Genomic DNA, 15,498 nt, shown 5'->3' with positions numbered 1-15,498 from the left:
GTGCCAGAGGTATGAGGAGAAACATCCTCCTTTGTATTTATGGGAACAAATATTTCCTAACACTTTGGATCCTATTCTTGGACAGTTAGAAGACACAATGCATCAATGCAACAAAAAAAATACTAATGACTGTCCATGAGTAACCTCAACCTTGTGGGTCTGTGGGTGTTTGGGGAAATAAAGTGCCAACTAAATTCTACCAGTGACGAGTCTCTCGTGTTAAAAAATTAAGAATAATTGAGTTAATAAAGCCACATACAAACATGGTCTCTTTTTTGCCTTCTTGAGTAAGGCATCTCCAAAATGCAGGTGTTCAAGCCTAGCTCAGATCTTTCTGTGGTGGTGGGGCAGCCAGCGGAAAATATGAAGGGTAGATGTTGGTAATGTTCTCTAGTTGCGCCGTGATTAGCTCAGTGTTCTGTCACTCATGGGGAAGTCTAAGGGTAGACCTCGAAAATTCAAATATAATAAAATCAAATTTTATTGGTCACATACACATGGTTAGCAGATGTTATTGTGAGTGTAGCGAAATGCTTGTGCTTTGACAATGCAGCAATATCAACAAGTAATCTAACAATTCCACAACAACTACCTAATACACATAAACCTAAGTAAAGGGATGGCTGGGCACTTTAACCACTTTGTGAAGTGCCACCTTCCTGTTCAAGTGAGCACAGCACAACAAGGAGAGTGAAAAAATGTATTGTATGCTGCTGGTATAAATTATGTAATATGCCAGGGAGATATGTACACTGTTGCTAAGAATACTAAGTGTTTGTTGTGTAGTAAGATGTTAGTAGCCCATGTGCCTCACCCTAATAATTTGGTCTATGTACCCCTCTTAATTTTGCCTACTGTTCTGACTTGGTGGTACACATGTAGCCTATAACCTGTTTTAGAGAAATGTAATCATCAAATTTTGTAAGAGCTTTCATTGTCTGCTTATATGGCCCCTTTATTTATCCGACGGTTCTGACTTGGTGCACAGGGAGAACACTGTAAGAACGGCTCATGTTCTGAATTCGGTCGCTGTACATTTTAAAAGTGCTAAACAAATAGTTAAATTGACTACGTCCCTCCTAGTTCGCTCATTAATGTCATTAATTACGAATGGCCTCTTATTCACTTGTCGTCCCTTTATACCATAGTTTGTACATCTCATTTGTCATTAGAAATCACATTTGTTTAAGCAAGTCAGCCATATCATTTATGTTTTTTAAAAGGCAGTAAATGAGGCTGAATGAACTGTGTCCCTGCCAGACAAGGATCTGCCGATAACCAGTTGTAGCAGTGGTAAGATGTTAGGACTGCCGTTGGGACAGCTTTGTGTAGGCCCTAACAGTTTGTGGGGACAGTTTGTCACCGTTATAGTGCAATTAATGTATTGTTTAGTGTTGTGTTGTGTAGTGGCTTTGCTGGCATGCATCCCACATTTATTTATTTTTCTGCTAAAATCGCCACTGCACATTTGCTATTTAATGCAACAGTTTTTGTGACAAAATTACACTAGTGTTGAAAATGCGATCCAATAAAAAAACGTACGTGAAAAAGTAGGCCTACATTTTGTGTGCACTACGTCATCAGGCACTGATTTGTATCCACAACCAGTCATTTTGGTGGAAACACACCACAGGTGGAAAAATGTTATATTTTCTTTAAGTGGAGTCTAGAATATTCGCATGAAAATCTGTTGCCAATAGGATGGAAACATAGCTACAGATAGTGCATGCTTCCAGTAATTGGCCTATAGCATTTTAAAGTTGCCTATCTCTTTAAAACGGAAACAAAACATTCATCTCTAATGCAGCCAATCAGAATCATAAAAGGGAGATGGGGAGATTATAAAAAATAGTAATTAAAATATTTGTCACTGTGTTATATAGGCCTGGAATAGGCTATTCTGTCCAAAGTGGGATTAAAAAAAACAAGTGACAGGATGCAATTTATGCTTTACCTGACACTCTTAGGTGTACTTAGCACCACCATGGGGATGAATGAAACCACGAGGCGCCAAGCCAACGTAACAGAAGAGGGAGAAGTACAGCAATGCTCAAACTGCGAGTTCAGAGAACAGAGCAGACTAATGAGACTCCACAACATCAGATCCCAAATTCTCAGCATTCTGAGGCTGGAGCAGGCTCCAAACATCAGCCGAGAAATGATCAGGCAGCTCTTACCGAAAGCGCCTCCCTTGACACAACTTATAGACCAGTATGAGCATCGTGTGGAGGATGAGGAGCGTGCCACCACTGAAACGATCATAACCATGGCAAAACGTAAGTAATTATGTATTTTCTCATACAAAAGTGGGTAGTTTATGCCTGCCATGCGCCATGGAACCAGACAAGTCTGTGCGTAAAGTCACCGGTGTGGTTGTGCGTAATTGGGTTCCAAATGGACAAATCTGGGACTTATTCTAACTCTTCTCTTTTTAGCGGGACCAATGTCACAACAAGACGGAATACCATCTTGTTGTTTCTTCAATCTCAGTCCGAAGATTCGACCTAACAACATTTTACATGCACAACTTTGGGTGCACCTGCGACCAGCTGACACCGTCACAACTGTCTTCTTGCAAATCTCCCGCATAAAAGCAACCACTGAGGGAAACTCACGCATACGGATCCTCTCCCTGAAGATCGACGTGGCTTCTGGTGCAAGCTCTTGGCAAAGTGTAGACATCAATCAATTACTCAAAACCTGGCTTCGTCAGCCAGAAACTCATTATGGTCTCGAGATCAAAGCTTATGATTCGAAAGGGCAGGACTTGGCTGTCACGGTAGCTGAGCTGGGAGAAGAGGGACTGGTAAGTACAGGCCTACAGTGTAGGCTGACTACCATCTGGAATGTAATTATATCATCATGATTTGGAATGTGATTTTGCCTTTAGGCATCATAAAAGGTTGGTTACAAGGTTTAATCAAATATATTATTATTGATAACCATGTATACACATAATCCATCCACAGTGGAGATTTCATTCCATCAGAGTTATGCCACCAGATGTTTGCAGTGCTGTTTTGTTTTGGATTTCATTCTTATTGTCATTACATTCACAGCAACCCTTCATGGAGGTGAAGATATTGGAGAGCCTAAAACGTTCCCGGAGGGCCTCAGGCCTGGACTGTGATGAAGAGTCCTCAGAGTCGCGGTGCTGCCGCTACCCCCTCACCGTTGACTTTGAGGCCTTTGGGTGGGACTGGATCATTGCCCCCAAACGCTACAAGGCCAACTACTGTTCTGGAGAGTGTGAGTACATGCACCTCCAGAAGTACCCCCACACTCACCTGGTGAACAAGGCTAACCCACGGGGCACCACAGGGCCCTGTTGTACTCCAACTAAGATGTCCCCCATCAACATGCTCTACTTCAACCGCATGGAGCAGATCATTTATGGAAAGATACCATCTATGGTGGTGGACCACTGTGGCTGCTCCTGAGAGGGAGGATGAGAGGACTGGACAACACACGCATGCACACACACACACACACACACACACACACACACACACACACACACACACACACACACACACACACACACACACACACACACACACACACACACACACACAGACACAGTGTTGTGTAATGAGTTAAAAAGTTATCCCAAAGTGAACCCTCTTACAAGAATCCATAATATTTTTGCATAAAAGGCTACAAGAGACATGTGGAGTTTGAAAAACATGAACCCTTTGCTCTGAGTGAGGACATGAACTGCCCATACTCTCCCCCCTGAGGTTCGTTCCGCAATGTGGCTGGAACTGCTATAAACATTTAAGGACACATAACACAATTGTCATTGGAGTGCAAAACCTGCACTGAAACAGATGTCCCCGATATTGTGGATCACAGGATTTTGGAACAGCTTGGTGGTCCTCAGAACACAGTGTCACATACAGAACTATTCTATTAGCCTACATTAATTGAAACCAAAAATGACATGTTCCTTATGTAGCTAAATGTTTTAGGCCTATAGTCATATTATATTGTGATCAGTTTAGCCTACAGCTCATGATAGGAATATTATGTTTTGCATTAGAGCTTCCCTAGTACTATATCAACTCAAATATATTTTTATTTGTCACATGCGCTGAATATTACTCTACTGTTGGAGCTAGGAAAACAAGCATTTCGCTACACCCGCAGTAACATCTGCTAAATATGTGTATGTGACCAATATTTGTATTTTATTTACTACTGGTGTAAAATGCTTGCTTACAAGCACTTCCCAATGATGCATGAGTTTCCAAATAATAATACAAAGTAACACAAGAAATAAAATAAAATACACAAGAATGGAGCTATTTACAGAGAGTACCAGATTAATGTGCAGTGGTACAAAGTATTTCAGGTAGATATGTAAACTCAGCAAAAACATAAATGTCCTCTCACTGTCAACTGCGTTAATTTTCAGCAAACTTAACATGTGTAAATATTTGTATGAACATAACAAGATTGAACAACTGAGACATAAACTGAACAAGTTCCACAGACATGTGACTAACAGAAATGGAAAAAATGTGTCCCTGAACAAAAGGGGGGTCAAAATCAAAAGTAACAGTCAGTATCTGGTGTGGCCACCAGCTTCTTTAAGTACTGCAGTGCATCTCCTCCTCATGGACTGCACCAGACTTGCCAGTTCTTGCTGTGAGATGTTACCCCACTCTTCCACCAAGGCACCTGCAAGTTCCCGGACATTTCTGGGGGGAATGGCCCAAGCCCTCACCCTCCGATCCAACAGGTCCCAGATGTGTTCAATGGGATTGACATCTGGGCTCTTCGCTGGCCATGGCAGAACACTGACATTCCTGTCTTGCAGGAAATCACACACAGCAGTATGGCTGGTGGCATTGTCATGCTGGAGGGTCATGTCAGGATGAGCTTGCAGGAAGGGTACCATATGAGGGAGGAGGATGTCTTCCCTGTAACACATAGCGTTGAAATTGCCTGCAATGACAACAATCTCAGTCCGATGATGCTATGACACACCGCCCCAGACCATGACGGACCCTCCACCTCCAAATCGATCCCGCTCCAGAGTACAGGCATCGGTGTAGCGCTCATTCCTTCAACGATAAACGCGAATCCGACCATCACCCCTGGTGAGACAAAACCGCGACTCGTCTGTGGAGGGCACTTTTTGACAGTCCTGTCTGGCCCAGCGATGGTGGGTTTGTGCCCATAGGCGACGTTGTTGGTGATGTCTGGTGAGGACCTGCCTTACAACTGGCCTACAAGCTCTCAGTCCATCCTCTCTCAGCCTATTGCGGACAGTCTGAGCATTGATGGAGGGATTATGCATTCCTGGTGTAACTCGGGCAGTTGTTGTTGCCATCCTGTACCTGTCCCGCAGATGTGATGTTCGGATGTACCGATCCTGTGCATGTGTTGTTACATGTGGTCTGCCACTGCGAGGACAATCAGCTGTCCGTCCTGTCTCCCTGTAGCGCTGTCTTAGTCGTCTCACAGTACGGACATTGCCATTTATTGCCCTGGCCACATCTGCAGTCCTCATGCCTCCTTGCAGCATTCCTAAGGCACTTTCATACAGATGAGCAGGGTCCCTGGGCATCTTTCTTTTGGTATTTTTCAGAGTCAGTAGAAAGGCCTCTTTAGTGGCCTAAGTTTTCATAACTGTGACCTTAATTGCCTACAGTCTGTAAGCTGTTAGTGTCTTAACGACTATTTCACAGGTGCATGTTTATTAATTGTTTATGGTTCATTGAACAAGCATGGGAAACAGTGTTTAAACCCTTTACAATGAAGATCTTTGGATTTTTACGAATTATCTTTGAAAGACAGGGTCCTGAAAAAGGGATGCTTCTTTTTTTGCTGAGTTTACATGAAGACAGGGTAAAGAGACTAGGCATCAGGATAGATAATAATGTTTGTGTGTTTGTGTTGATTTGGTATGTGTGTGTGTGTTATGTCTATGTGTGCATATGTAGTGAATGTGTATGGGTTTTGAGTGTCAGTGTATTGTGTGCGAGTGAGTGTGTACATGCTATGTATATTTTGTCAAGTGAGTGTGCGTAGGGTCAATGCAGATAGATTGGGTACCATTAATTGACTATTTAAATCAAATTTGATTTGTCACATGCAAGTGTAGACCTTACAGTGAAATGCTTACTTACAAGCCCTTAACCAACAATGCAGTTAAGAAAATAACCCCAAAAATAAGAAATAAAAATAAAATAATTAAAGAACAGCAGTAAAATAACAATAGCGAGGCTATATACAGGGTGTACCGGTACAGAGTCAATGTTCGGGGGCACCGGTTAGTTGAGGTAATTGAGGTAATATATACATCGAATCAAAATGTAAGACCCATCACATACACATGATTAGCAGATATTATTGTGGGTGTAGCGAAATGCTTGTGCTTCTAGCTCCGACAGTCCAGTGATATCTAACAAGTAATATCTAATAAATTACACAACATACACACAAATCTAAGTAGGAATGAATTAAGACTATATACATATGGACGAGCGATGTCAGAACGGACTAAGATACAGTAGAATAGTATAGAATAGAGTATATACACATGAGATGAGTAATGCAAGATATGTAAACATTATTAAGTGACTAAGATACCGTAGAATAGTATAGAATACAGTATATACATATGAGATGAGTAATGCCAGATATGTAAACATTATTAAAGTGATTAGTGTTCCATTCCTTAAAGTGTCCAGTGATTTCTAGTCCATGCCTATATGCAGCAGCCTCTAATGTGCTAGTGATGGCTGTTTAACAGTCTGATGGCCTTGAGATAGAAGCTGTTTAACAGTCTGATGACCTTGAGATAGAAGCTGTTTTTCAGTCTCTCAGTCCCAGCTTTGATGCACCTGTACTGACCTCGCCTTCTGGATGATAGCGGGGTGAACAGGCAGTGGCTTGGGTGGTTGATGTCCTTGATGATCTTTTTGGCCTTCCTGTGACAGCAGGTGCTGAAGGTGTCCTGGAGGGCGGGTAGTTTGCCCCGCGTTGGGCGTTGGGCAGAACGCACCACCTTCTGGAGAGCCTTGCAGTTGCGGGCGGGGCAGTTGCCGTACCAGGCAGTGATGCACCTTGACAGGATGCTTTCAATTCTGCATCTATAAAGGTTTGTGAGGGTTTTAGGTGCCAAGCCAAATTTCTTTAGCCTCCTGAGGTTGAAGAGGCTCTGTTGCGCCTTCTTCACCACATTGTCTGTGTGGGAGGTCCATTTCAGTTTGATAGTGAAATGTATGCCAAGGAACTTGAAGCTTTCAACCTCCTCCACTGCGCTCCCGTCAATGTAGATAAGTGGGTCTAGGGTTTCTGGGATAATGGTGTTGATGTGAGCCATGACCAGCCTTTCAAAGCACTTCATGGCTACAGGCGTGAGTGCTACGGTTCGATAGTAATTTAGGCAGGTTACCTTAGTGTTCTTGAGCTTAGCATCTGCTTCATCTGACCACTTTTTTATTGACCGAGTCACTGGTGCTTCCTGCTTAAATTTTTTGCTTGTAAGCAGGAATCAGGAGGATATAATTATGGTCAGATTTGCCAAATGAAGGGCGAGGGAGAGCTTTGTACGCGTCTCTGTGTGTGGAGTAAACGTGGTCTAGAAATGCTGGTAGAAATGAAACGGATTTAAGTTTCCCTGCATTAAAGTCCCCGGCTTCTAGGAGCGCTACCTCTGGATGAGCGTTTTCCTGTTTGCTTATGACGTTGAATGCGGTCTTAGTGCCAGCATCGGTCTGTGGTGGTATGTAGACAGCTACGAAAAATACAGATGAAAACTCTCTAGGTAGATTGTGTGTTTTACCAGAGGCTGCTGTTCTATCCTGCCGATACAGTGTAAAACCCGCCAGCTGTATCTTATTCTTGTCGTCGTTCAGCCATGACTTGGTGAAACATAAGATATTACAGTTTTTAACGTCCCGTTGGTAGAATATGCATGCTTTAAGTTCTTCTAATTTATTATCCTGCGATTGTACGTTGGCCAATAATTGTTGTAATAATACGTTGGCTCCTGCTGCAATACCTTTTCCGTTTCTTTCTCCTGCGAATGACGGGATGAGGGCCTGTTCAGTTGTATGCAGTAAATCCCTCTCGTCCAACATATTAAAGAGAAATTCTTTGTCCAGTTCAAGATGAGGAATGGCTGTTCTGATTTCCAGAAGCTCTTTTCGGTCATATGAGAGGGTAGTAGCAACATTATATACAAAATGTAAAAAATGAAACAAACAAAATTGCATGGTTGGTTAAGAGCCCATTTAACGGCAGCCAACCTTGGGCGTGGAAACTATATATATATATATTTATATTTGTATTAATTTATTATTCCCGCCCCCTGGTTGGCGAAAACAATCGCAGCACCCCAACCCCCAAACTACTTCCTGCGGCTATGCAGACTGGGACAAGGAGAGTTCGAAAATGTCAGTGAAAATACTTGCCACCGGATTTGTGCATGCTTTGACAAAGCACCCTGGTATTCTGTCTGGTCCGGCTGCCTTGCGATTGTTAACCTGTTTAAACGTTTTGCTCACATCGGCCATGGAAAGATCACACAGTCATCTGGAAAAACAGGGGCTTTCACACAAGGCACAGTCTTATATTCCTCGAAAAAAAGGCATTTAGCTCGTTTGGGAGTTCTGCATTGCTCGGCAATTTACAGCTGGGTTTCCCTTTGTAATCCATTATCGTCTGCAAGCCCTGCCACATGACACGAACGTCGGAACCAGTGTAATAGGATTCAACCTTCCTCCTTGTCCTTTTTCATGTTTGATGTCTTGTCGGAGCTCTTAGCATACTTTATTGTATGCGTCCATGTCTGTGTCCTGTTCCTTGTAGGCGGTAGCCTGTAATCCATGGTTTTTGGTTTGGATAGGCTATGTTAGTATAGTCACTGTGGGGATGACATCGTCTTTGCGCTTATTGCTTCATCAATATTCGGATTAAATTGGTTATTTTTATTAATTTAATTTTACTTCTCCTTGTTAAAATAAAAATATTTAAAGGGAATTAAAAGTGCATAAAGTAGCTACCCCATATACAGGGCCGGATTAATGCAGGGTTTTACAGAGTAGCCCCTGGGCCCAAGTCTGTAAGGGGCCCGAGAGGCAAAAAATAAGAAAAAACACACAGGAGCCCGCTCTCAATGTTCAAAATACACCAGAGAGCATAATTTACCCACAGAGGATCTAAAAAATAACTGTAGATTAAGTTTGATCAAAAGCACATACATGTAACTGCCAAAATAAAGGAAACACCAACATAAAGTATCTTTTAATTTGATTTTATTTCACCTTTATTTAACCAGGTAGGCCAGTTGAGAACAAGTTCTCATTTACAACTGCGACCTGGCCAAGACAAAGAAACATCTGTATACATTGTGTGCAAATGAAGTAAGGAGGTAAGGCAATAAATAGGCCAATAGTGGCGAAGTAATTACAATTTAGCAATTTACACTGGAGTGATATATTTTCAGATGAGGATGTGCAAGTAGAAATACTGGTGTGCAAAAGAGCAGGAAAACAAAAGCAAATATGGGGATGAGGTAGGTAGTTGGTTGGATAGGCTATTTACAGATGGGCTGTGTACAGCTGCAGCGATCGGTAAGCTGCTCTGACAGCTGATGCTTAAAGTTAGAGAGGGAGATATAAGTCTCCAGCTTCAGTGATTTTTGCAATTCGTTCTAGTCATTGGCAGCAGAGAAGTAGAAGGAAAGGCGGCGAAAGAAGGTGTTGGCTTTGGGGATGACCAGTGAAATATACCTGCTGGAGCGAGTGCTACAGGTGGGTGTTGCTATGTGAGCTCAGATAAGGCAGAGATTTACCTAGCAAAGACTTATAGATGACCTGGAGCCAGTGGGATTGGCGACGAATATGTAGCGAGGACCAGCCAACGAGAGCGTACAGGTCGCACTGGCGGGTATTATATGGGGCTTTGGTGACAAAATGGATGGCACTGCATCCAATTTGCTGAGTCGAGTGTTGGAGGCTATTTTGTAAATGACATCGCAGAAGTCAAGGATCGGTAGGATAGTCAGTTTTACGAGAGTATGTTTGGCAGCATGAGTGAAGAAGGATTTCTTGCGAAACAGGAAGCTGATTCTAGATTTAACTTTGGATTGAAGATGCTTAATGTGAGTCTGGAAGGAGAGTTTACAGTCTAGCCAGACACCTAGGTATTTACAGTTGTCCACATATTCTGAGTCAGAACCGTCCAGAGTAGTGATGCTAGTCAGGCGGGCGGGTGCGGGCAGCGATCGGTTGAAAAGCATGCATTTCGTTTTTACTAGCATTTAAGAGCAGTTGGAGGCCACGGAAGGAGCGTTGTATGGCGTCGAAGCTCATTTTGAGGTTTTTAACACAGTGTCCAAAGAAGGGACAGATCTATACAGAATGGTGTTGTCTGCGTAGAGGTGGATCAAATAATCAAATAATCACCCGCAGCAAGAGCGACATCATTGATATATACAGAGAAGAGTCGGCCCAAGAATTGAACCCTGTGGAACCCCCATAGAGACTTATCGATGTATCGATTTATCGATGGCGGTTATGATATTGTTTAGGACCTTGGTGCACCCGTGACCAGCTCGGAAACCAGATTGCATAGCAGAGAAGGTACGGTGGGATTCAAAATGGTAGGTGATCTGTTTGTTCACTTGGCTTTCGAAGACTACAGAAAGGTAGGGCAGGATGGATATAGGTCTGTAACAGTTTGGGTCTAGAGTGTCTCCCCCTTTGAAGAGGGGGATGACCGCGGCCGCTTTCCAATCTTTAGGAATCTCAGATGATACGAAAGAGAGGTTGAACAGACTAGTAATAGGAGTTGCACCCTATCTTAATAGGGTGTCTGGCCACCACGAGCTACCAGAACCGCTTCAATGCGCCTTGGCATATATTCTACAAGTGGACCTAAACCATGACAGGAAGATGCACCCCACACCAAAACAAATACTTTCTATCCCTCATTTACTTAAGTGTTTCCTTTATTTTGGCAGTTACATGTATTCCTACAGTTGCAATTCGGGAAGCATGCTAGCCTAATATAGAACTGCTTGTTGCATTGACATATAGAAGGGTTTTTGAACCTCTTACCAAGGCAATTTGACTGTTAAACTCATGGGTACGCTAGCAATGGCTGCCAGTCCTGACTTGAATGGGAATTGTCATCTATGGATTATATTTATATGGTTTGTTGCCGCTGTCAGATTACTTTTTACAAATTTCTAAATACAATTAAGGAAAAAACTTAGTTAGGAAAGCAAACGCAAACTGCTAAAAATAGAAAACTAATTTGTCTGTAGAACCAATATACATTATTATTCTCAAACAAATCCCAATTTTGACTGAACAGCAGCACTGTTTTTCAAAGTATAGGCCTACTTACAGTATCTTCATCATTGGGTGAGTCAGTGTGCCACTTGAAAGTTTATTTAGTAGCCTACTCTAACCTATAATATACATTGAACAAAAATATAAACAGAACGTCGCATTTTTCATGAGCTAAAATAAAAATCACAGAAACTGTCCATACATTTTCCCAAATATGTCTCTCAAATTTTGTGCACAAATATGTATACATCCCTGTTAGAGAGCATTTCTCCTTTGCCAATATAATCCATCCACCTGACAGGTGTGGCATATCAAAAAGCTGATTAAACAGCATGCTCATTACACAGATGCACCCTGTGTTGGGGACAATAAAAGGCCACTCTAAAATGTGCAGTTTTGTCACCCAACACAATGCCATAGATTTCTCAAGTTTTGAGGGATTGTGCAATTGGCATGTTGACTAAAGGAAGAGCTGTTGCCAGATAATTTGATGTTAATTTCTCTATCACAAGCCACCTCCAATGTCGTTTTAGAGAATTTGGCAGTACATCCAACTGGCCTCACAACCGCAGACCATGTGTAACCATGCCAGCCCAGGAACTCCACATCCGGCTTCTTCACCTGCCAAATTGTCTGAGGAAGGGTTTCTGTCATTAATCTATCCCTTTTGTGTGGAAAAACTCATTCTGATTGGCTGGGCCTGGCACCCTAGGAGGTGGACGGCGCCCTGTCCTACCCATGGCTGCGCCCCTGCCCAATCATGTGAAATCCATAGATTAGGGACTGATTTATTTATTTATTTAAATTGACAGATTTCGTTCTATGAACTGTAACTCAGTAAAATCTTTGAAAAGGTTGCATTTATATTTTTGTTCAGTATATATATTTCCTCCTAATATTGTACAATATGTGTTCTCGCTTCATTGGGTTGGGCTATTCTTTGAATTCAGACCAGATCATTTTTATTGATCTCAGTTCGTCAGTGTCAAAGTAGCCACTCAGTTATATATTATATATATAAACTATGATTTATAAATCATTTTTAGCAGAGGCTCTAGCTACTTTCACTTTCCCTGAAAACACGAGGTAAACACTTGGCTGTTCTGATGGGTGTTCACCCTCATGCTTCTGAACGGCAGCAGATAATACAGTATTTGCTTTGCTCATGTTTGGGGTAGATTTGCGACGCGTCAACAAATACAAACACGTAATCTATCATTAATTACAGTTTATGAAAACTTAATTGAACCATTGTCTTATCCACGAAAATACTTCAAATGGACAGCGAAGGATATCATGGGAGGTTGACTATCTGTTGGAACAGCCCAGTCCGGATATGTCTGGAAGCAAACTGTGCGTCTTGATTGGCTATCGAAAAAGGTTCTGAGTGACCCTGATAAAATCCGAAACTTCTATTGGATAAGACATTCTTCCGCATGTGGGCGTCATCATCAGATTTACGCAACAGATAGAAGCATAAGATTAGTTTTAAAAATCTATATATTTGGTTATGCTGTTTGATGTTGTGAATACTTTGCAGCGATCTGCAACAGCAAACCATACTTTATTCAAGTCTTTCGTTCGTGATTTGTTGTCCATAGTCAAAGTAAAAGGTAAGGCGATCTATCATTTATAACAGTGTTGATGACAGTCTCTATACCAGCTCATTAGAAAGGAGAAGGAAATTGGTGTAGCCAGACCTCACTTTCTTGCCCTACCCTCGCTTAATCCAGTTGACTCTCCAATAGAGATAATGTGTTTCTCCTTGCTCCCTCAGAACTACAGATCTATACGTGCTTTATTTCAGAGGGATATTGTATTCATTCCTTATGTCACAAGTTACTGGAATACATTGGTCACTAATATCTGTTGGGAAAAAGTATGGTTATTACCAAACAAATACTTGCTTGTTAACAAGGTCAAAGAGGTATCTTTCAGAATGATCCATAAGTATTACCCTGCGAATCATTACCTGAAGAAACTCAAAAAAGACATTAACATTGATTGTACTTTTTGTGTTGAGCATCCAGAAACAGTTTCGCATTTATTTTGGCATTGTCTACATGTAAAACAACTATGGAAAGATATTCACAGTTTTATAACTGTTAATATTCTTGATGACTTTTGTTTGTTATGGGATAATGTGCTGCTCGGTTTCCTTAACCATAATAAAGATAAAGAAAAACTATTTTACCTCATCAATCTAATTGTGCTAATGGAAAATGTTCATATTCATAAATGTAAATTCACTAATAAAACACTCTTCCGTGTTTTTTATAAGGACTGCGAGCAATACATTAACACCATTCTACATTCTTCTAATAAGAAAGCTGTTAAAACAATCAATTTGTGTGTTTCTTTTAAGGTCTTTGTATAATCTGTAATTTGTTGTACCCCCTAGCATATGTTATCATGTCTATTTATGTACTTATTGTATGTATACAGACTTTTCTACATTGGTAATAAAATACATTTAAATTTAAAAAATAAATAATAATAATATATATATATTTTTTTTATTTTAAAAGAGGAGGAAATTAACTAGTTCAAAGCACTTGCAATCTGTTTGGAAACGGGGACCTTTTGTGTTGAGATGGGAAATTAGGTGGTGGTCCGAAAGCTGAAAAACGTGAAGTTGATCGATCCCCGTCGAGGGAAGAGTGGAAGTTTTGTATATGATGGTAAAACATGCTTATGATGACTATAAGGTGTGTTGGCACCTTCAATTCTTGCACATTTTCGCATTACATTTTTATTTATTTCAACAGTCTGCGCAGGCAAATTTCCCGAACTGTTAAACTTGGAACCAATCACAACTCCCGTACATACCCCTCGTGATGAAGGCAGCCAATGGCCTGCTTCTATCTTCGACGTAAACACAGCCTCTTGTGAAAACACAATCTGCTGCCTGGAACAGATATAGCTATCTCCCATTGACTGAAATAAGATAAATACACTAAATCACTAAAGTATGTGGATACCACTTCAAATTAGTGGTTTCAGATACATGCAATCTCCATAGACAAACATTGGCTGTAGAATGGCCTTACTATAGTGAAGAGCTCAGTGACTTTGAACGTGGCACCGTCATAGGATCCCACCTTTTGATGTGTCGTGACAGGTACCGAGGTAAAGACAGATTCAGGTTGGATATCCGACTGATATTCGCCTGTAGTTTTCCTTACGTAAACCAACAGCAGTTGGGAACCGTCAACATAGTGACAAATCAAAATGTTCAAATTTCAATAGCTCTTTAACCGTTACTCCTAAAACGTTCAAAACTGGTTCAAGCTAACCCGATGTTATAGACACACATTGCACACCCTTGCACTATTTTCAATTATTCATTTTAATTTTGGAATGTCAATAGCACCTTGGTCATGTGACCTACTGACTTCAAATAAGGTTCAGAATGTACACTCAGTGGGCCTACACATTGCACACCCTTTAGTTTGTACATTTTCATCTCACGCAATTTTACATGAATTTTCAATGTTTCTAATTTCAATAGCTCCTTGGTCATGTGACCTACTGACTTCAAACAAGGTACAGAATGTCCACTGACTGCCCTTCTATTCTACCCTGGAACGGGTTCATCCCAAGAGAGGGGCCCAAGCCCTGGAAAGCATTGCGGGTTCCAGCGGGGTCCGGTGAGCTCTCGCTGGCCCCTGAAAATCTGGGGGAGAGGGTGTAAATCTCACACCGGGCCGTACCCATATCCGCAGCAGGTCTCAAAGGTGAACAGCCTTTGGCATGTTATATCACCTTAATTGGCAAGTCAGATCCGTAACTTCGGGATAAGGGGTCCGAAGCTGGGCTGGGCTCGAGCCGCAGCTGGGGAAGCATTCCATCCGTTGCCCTCCTCTCGCCACCGTTGGAAGTTCATTGTGCGGACCATCTTGCGGTCTCTCATGCGTGGTCTTGCAAGGGGCTGCGTGCAGGGGTTCGTTGGGGTGGTGTCCTTCTTGCGGGGGTTCGCTGGGCCCTTCTCGCGGATCGCCCCAGCTACGGCACTGACTTAGAACTGGTGCGGACCAGGGGAATCCGATTGTTGACGCGATGTGATTTCTGCGTAGTGCTCTGAATGTCAAAGTGAAGAAATTCAATGAAGCGTGGGTAAACGGCGGGAGTAACTATGACTCTCTTAAGGAGTCCTTAGCCCAGGACATTAGGGGTCCTTGCT

General features: G+C 41.9%; 2 protein-coding genes across 3 annotated transcripts in view; both read left to right on the top strand.

The window, feature by feature from the left end:
* Positions 1–1,924: 1,924 nt before the first annotated feature.
* LOC109890648 (growth/differentiation factor 8) lies at positions 1,925–4,162 on the top strand. Its single transcript, XM_020482617.2, has 3 exons — positions 1,925–2,276; positions 2,436–2,806; positions 3,060–4,162. Exons 1-3 carry the CDS (start codon positions 1,937–1,939, stop codon positions 3,438–3,440), a joined length of 1,092 nt encoding a protein of 363 aa, XP_020338206.1. The 5' UTR covers positions 1,925–1,936; the 3' UTR covers positions 3,441–4,162.
* An 8,569-nt stretch (positions 4,163–12,731) lies between these two features.
* Positions 12,732–15,498, top strand: part of LOC109890649 (signal transducer and activator of transcription 1-alpha/beta-like) — a 42,891-nt gene continuing 40,124 nt past the window's right edge. The window contains exon 1 of one of the 2 annotated variants that reach the window (XM_031824479.1): positions 12,732–12,928. The gene's annotated coding sequence lies outside the window, so the exon portion shown is untranslated. The remainder of the gene's footprint in view (positions 12,929–15,498) is intronic. The other variant, XM_031824478.1, reaches the window with a different exon arrangement.

The sequence above is a fragment of the Oncorhynchus kisutch genome, linkage group LG5 (assembly GCF_002021735.2).
Source record: "Oncorhynchus kisutch isolate 150728-3 linkage group LG5, Okis_V2, whole genome shotgun sequence".
In the NCBI taxonomy this organism is placed as follows: Eukaryota; Metazoa; Chordata; class Actinopteri; order Salmoniformes; family Salmonidae; genus Oncorhynchus; species Oncorhynchus kisutch.
This window is presented reverse-complemented; position numbering and strand designations above follow the sequence as displayed.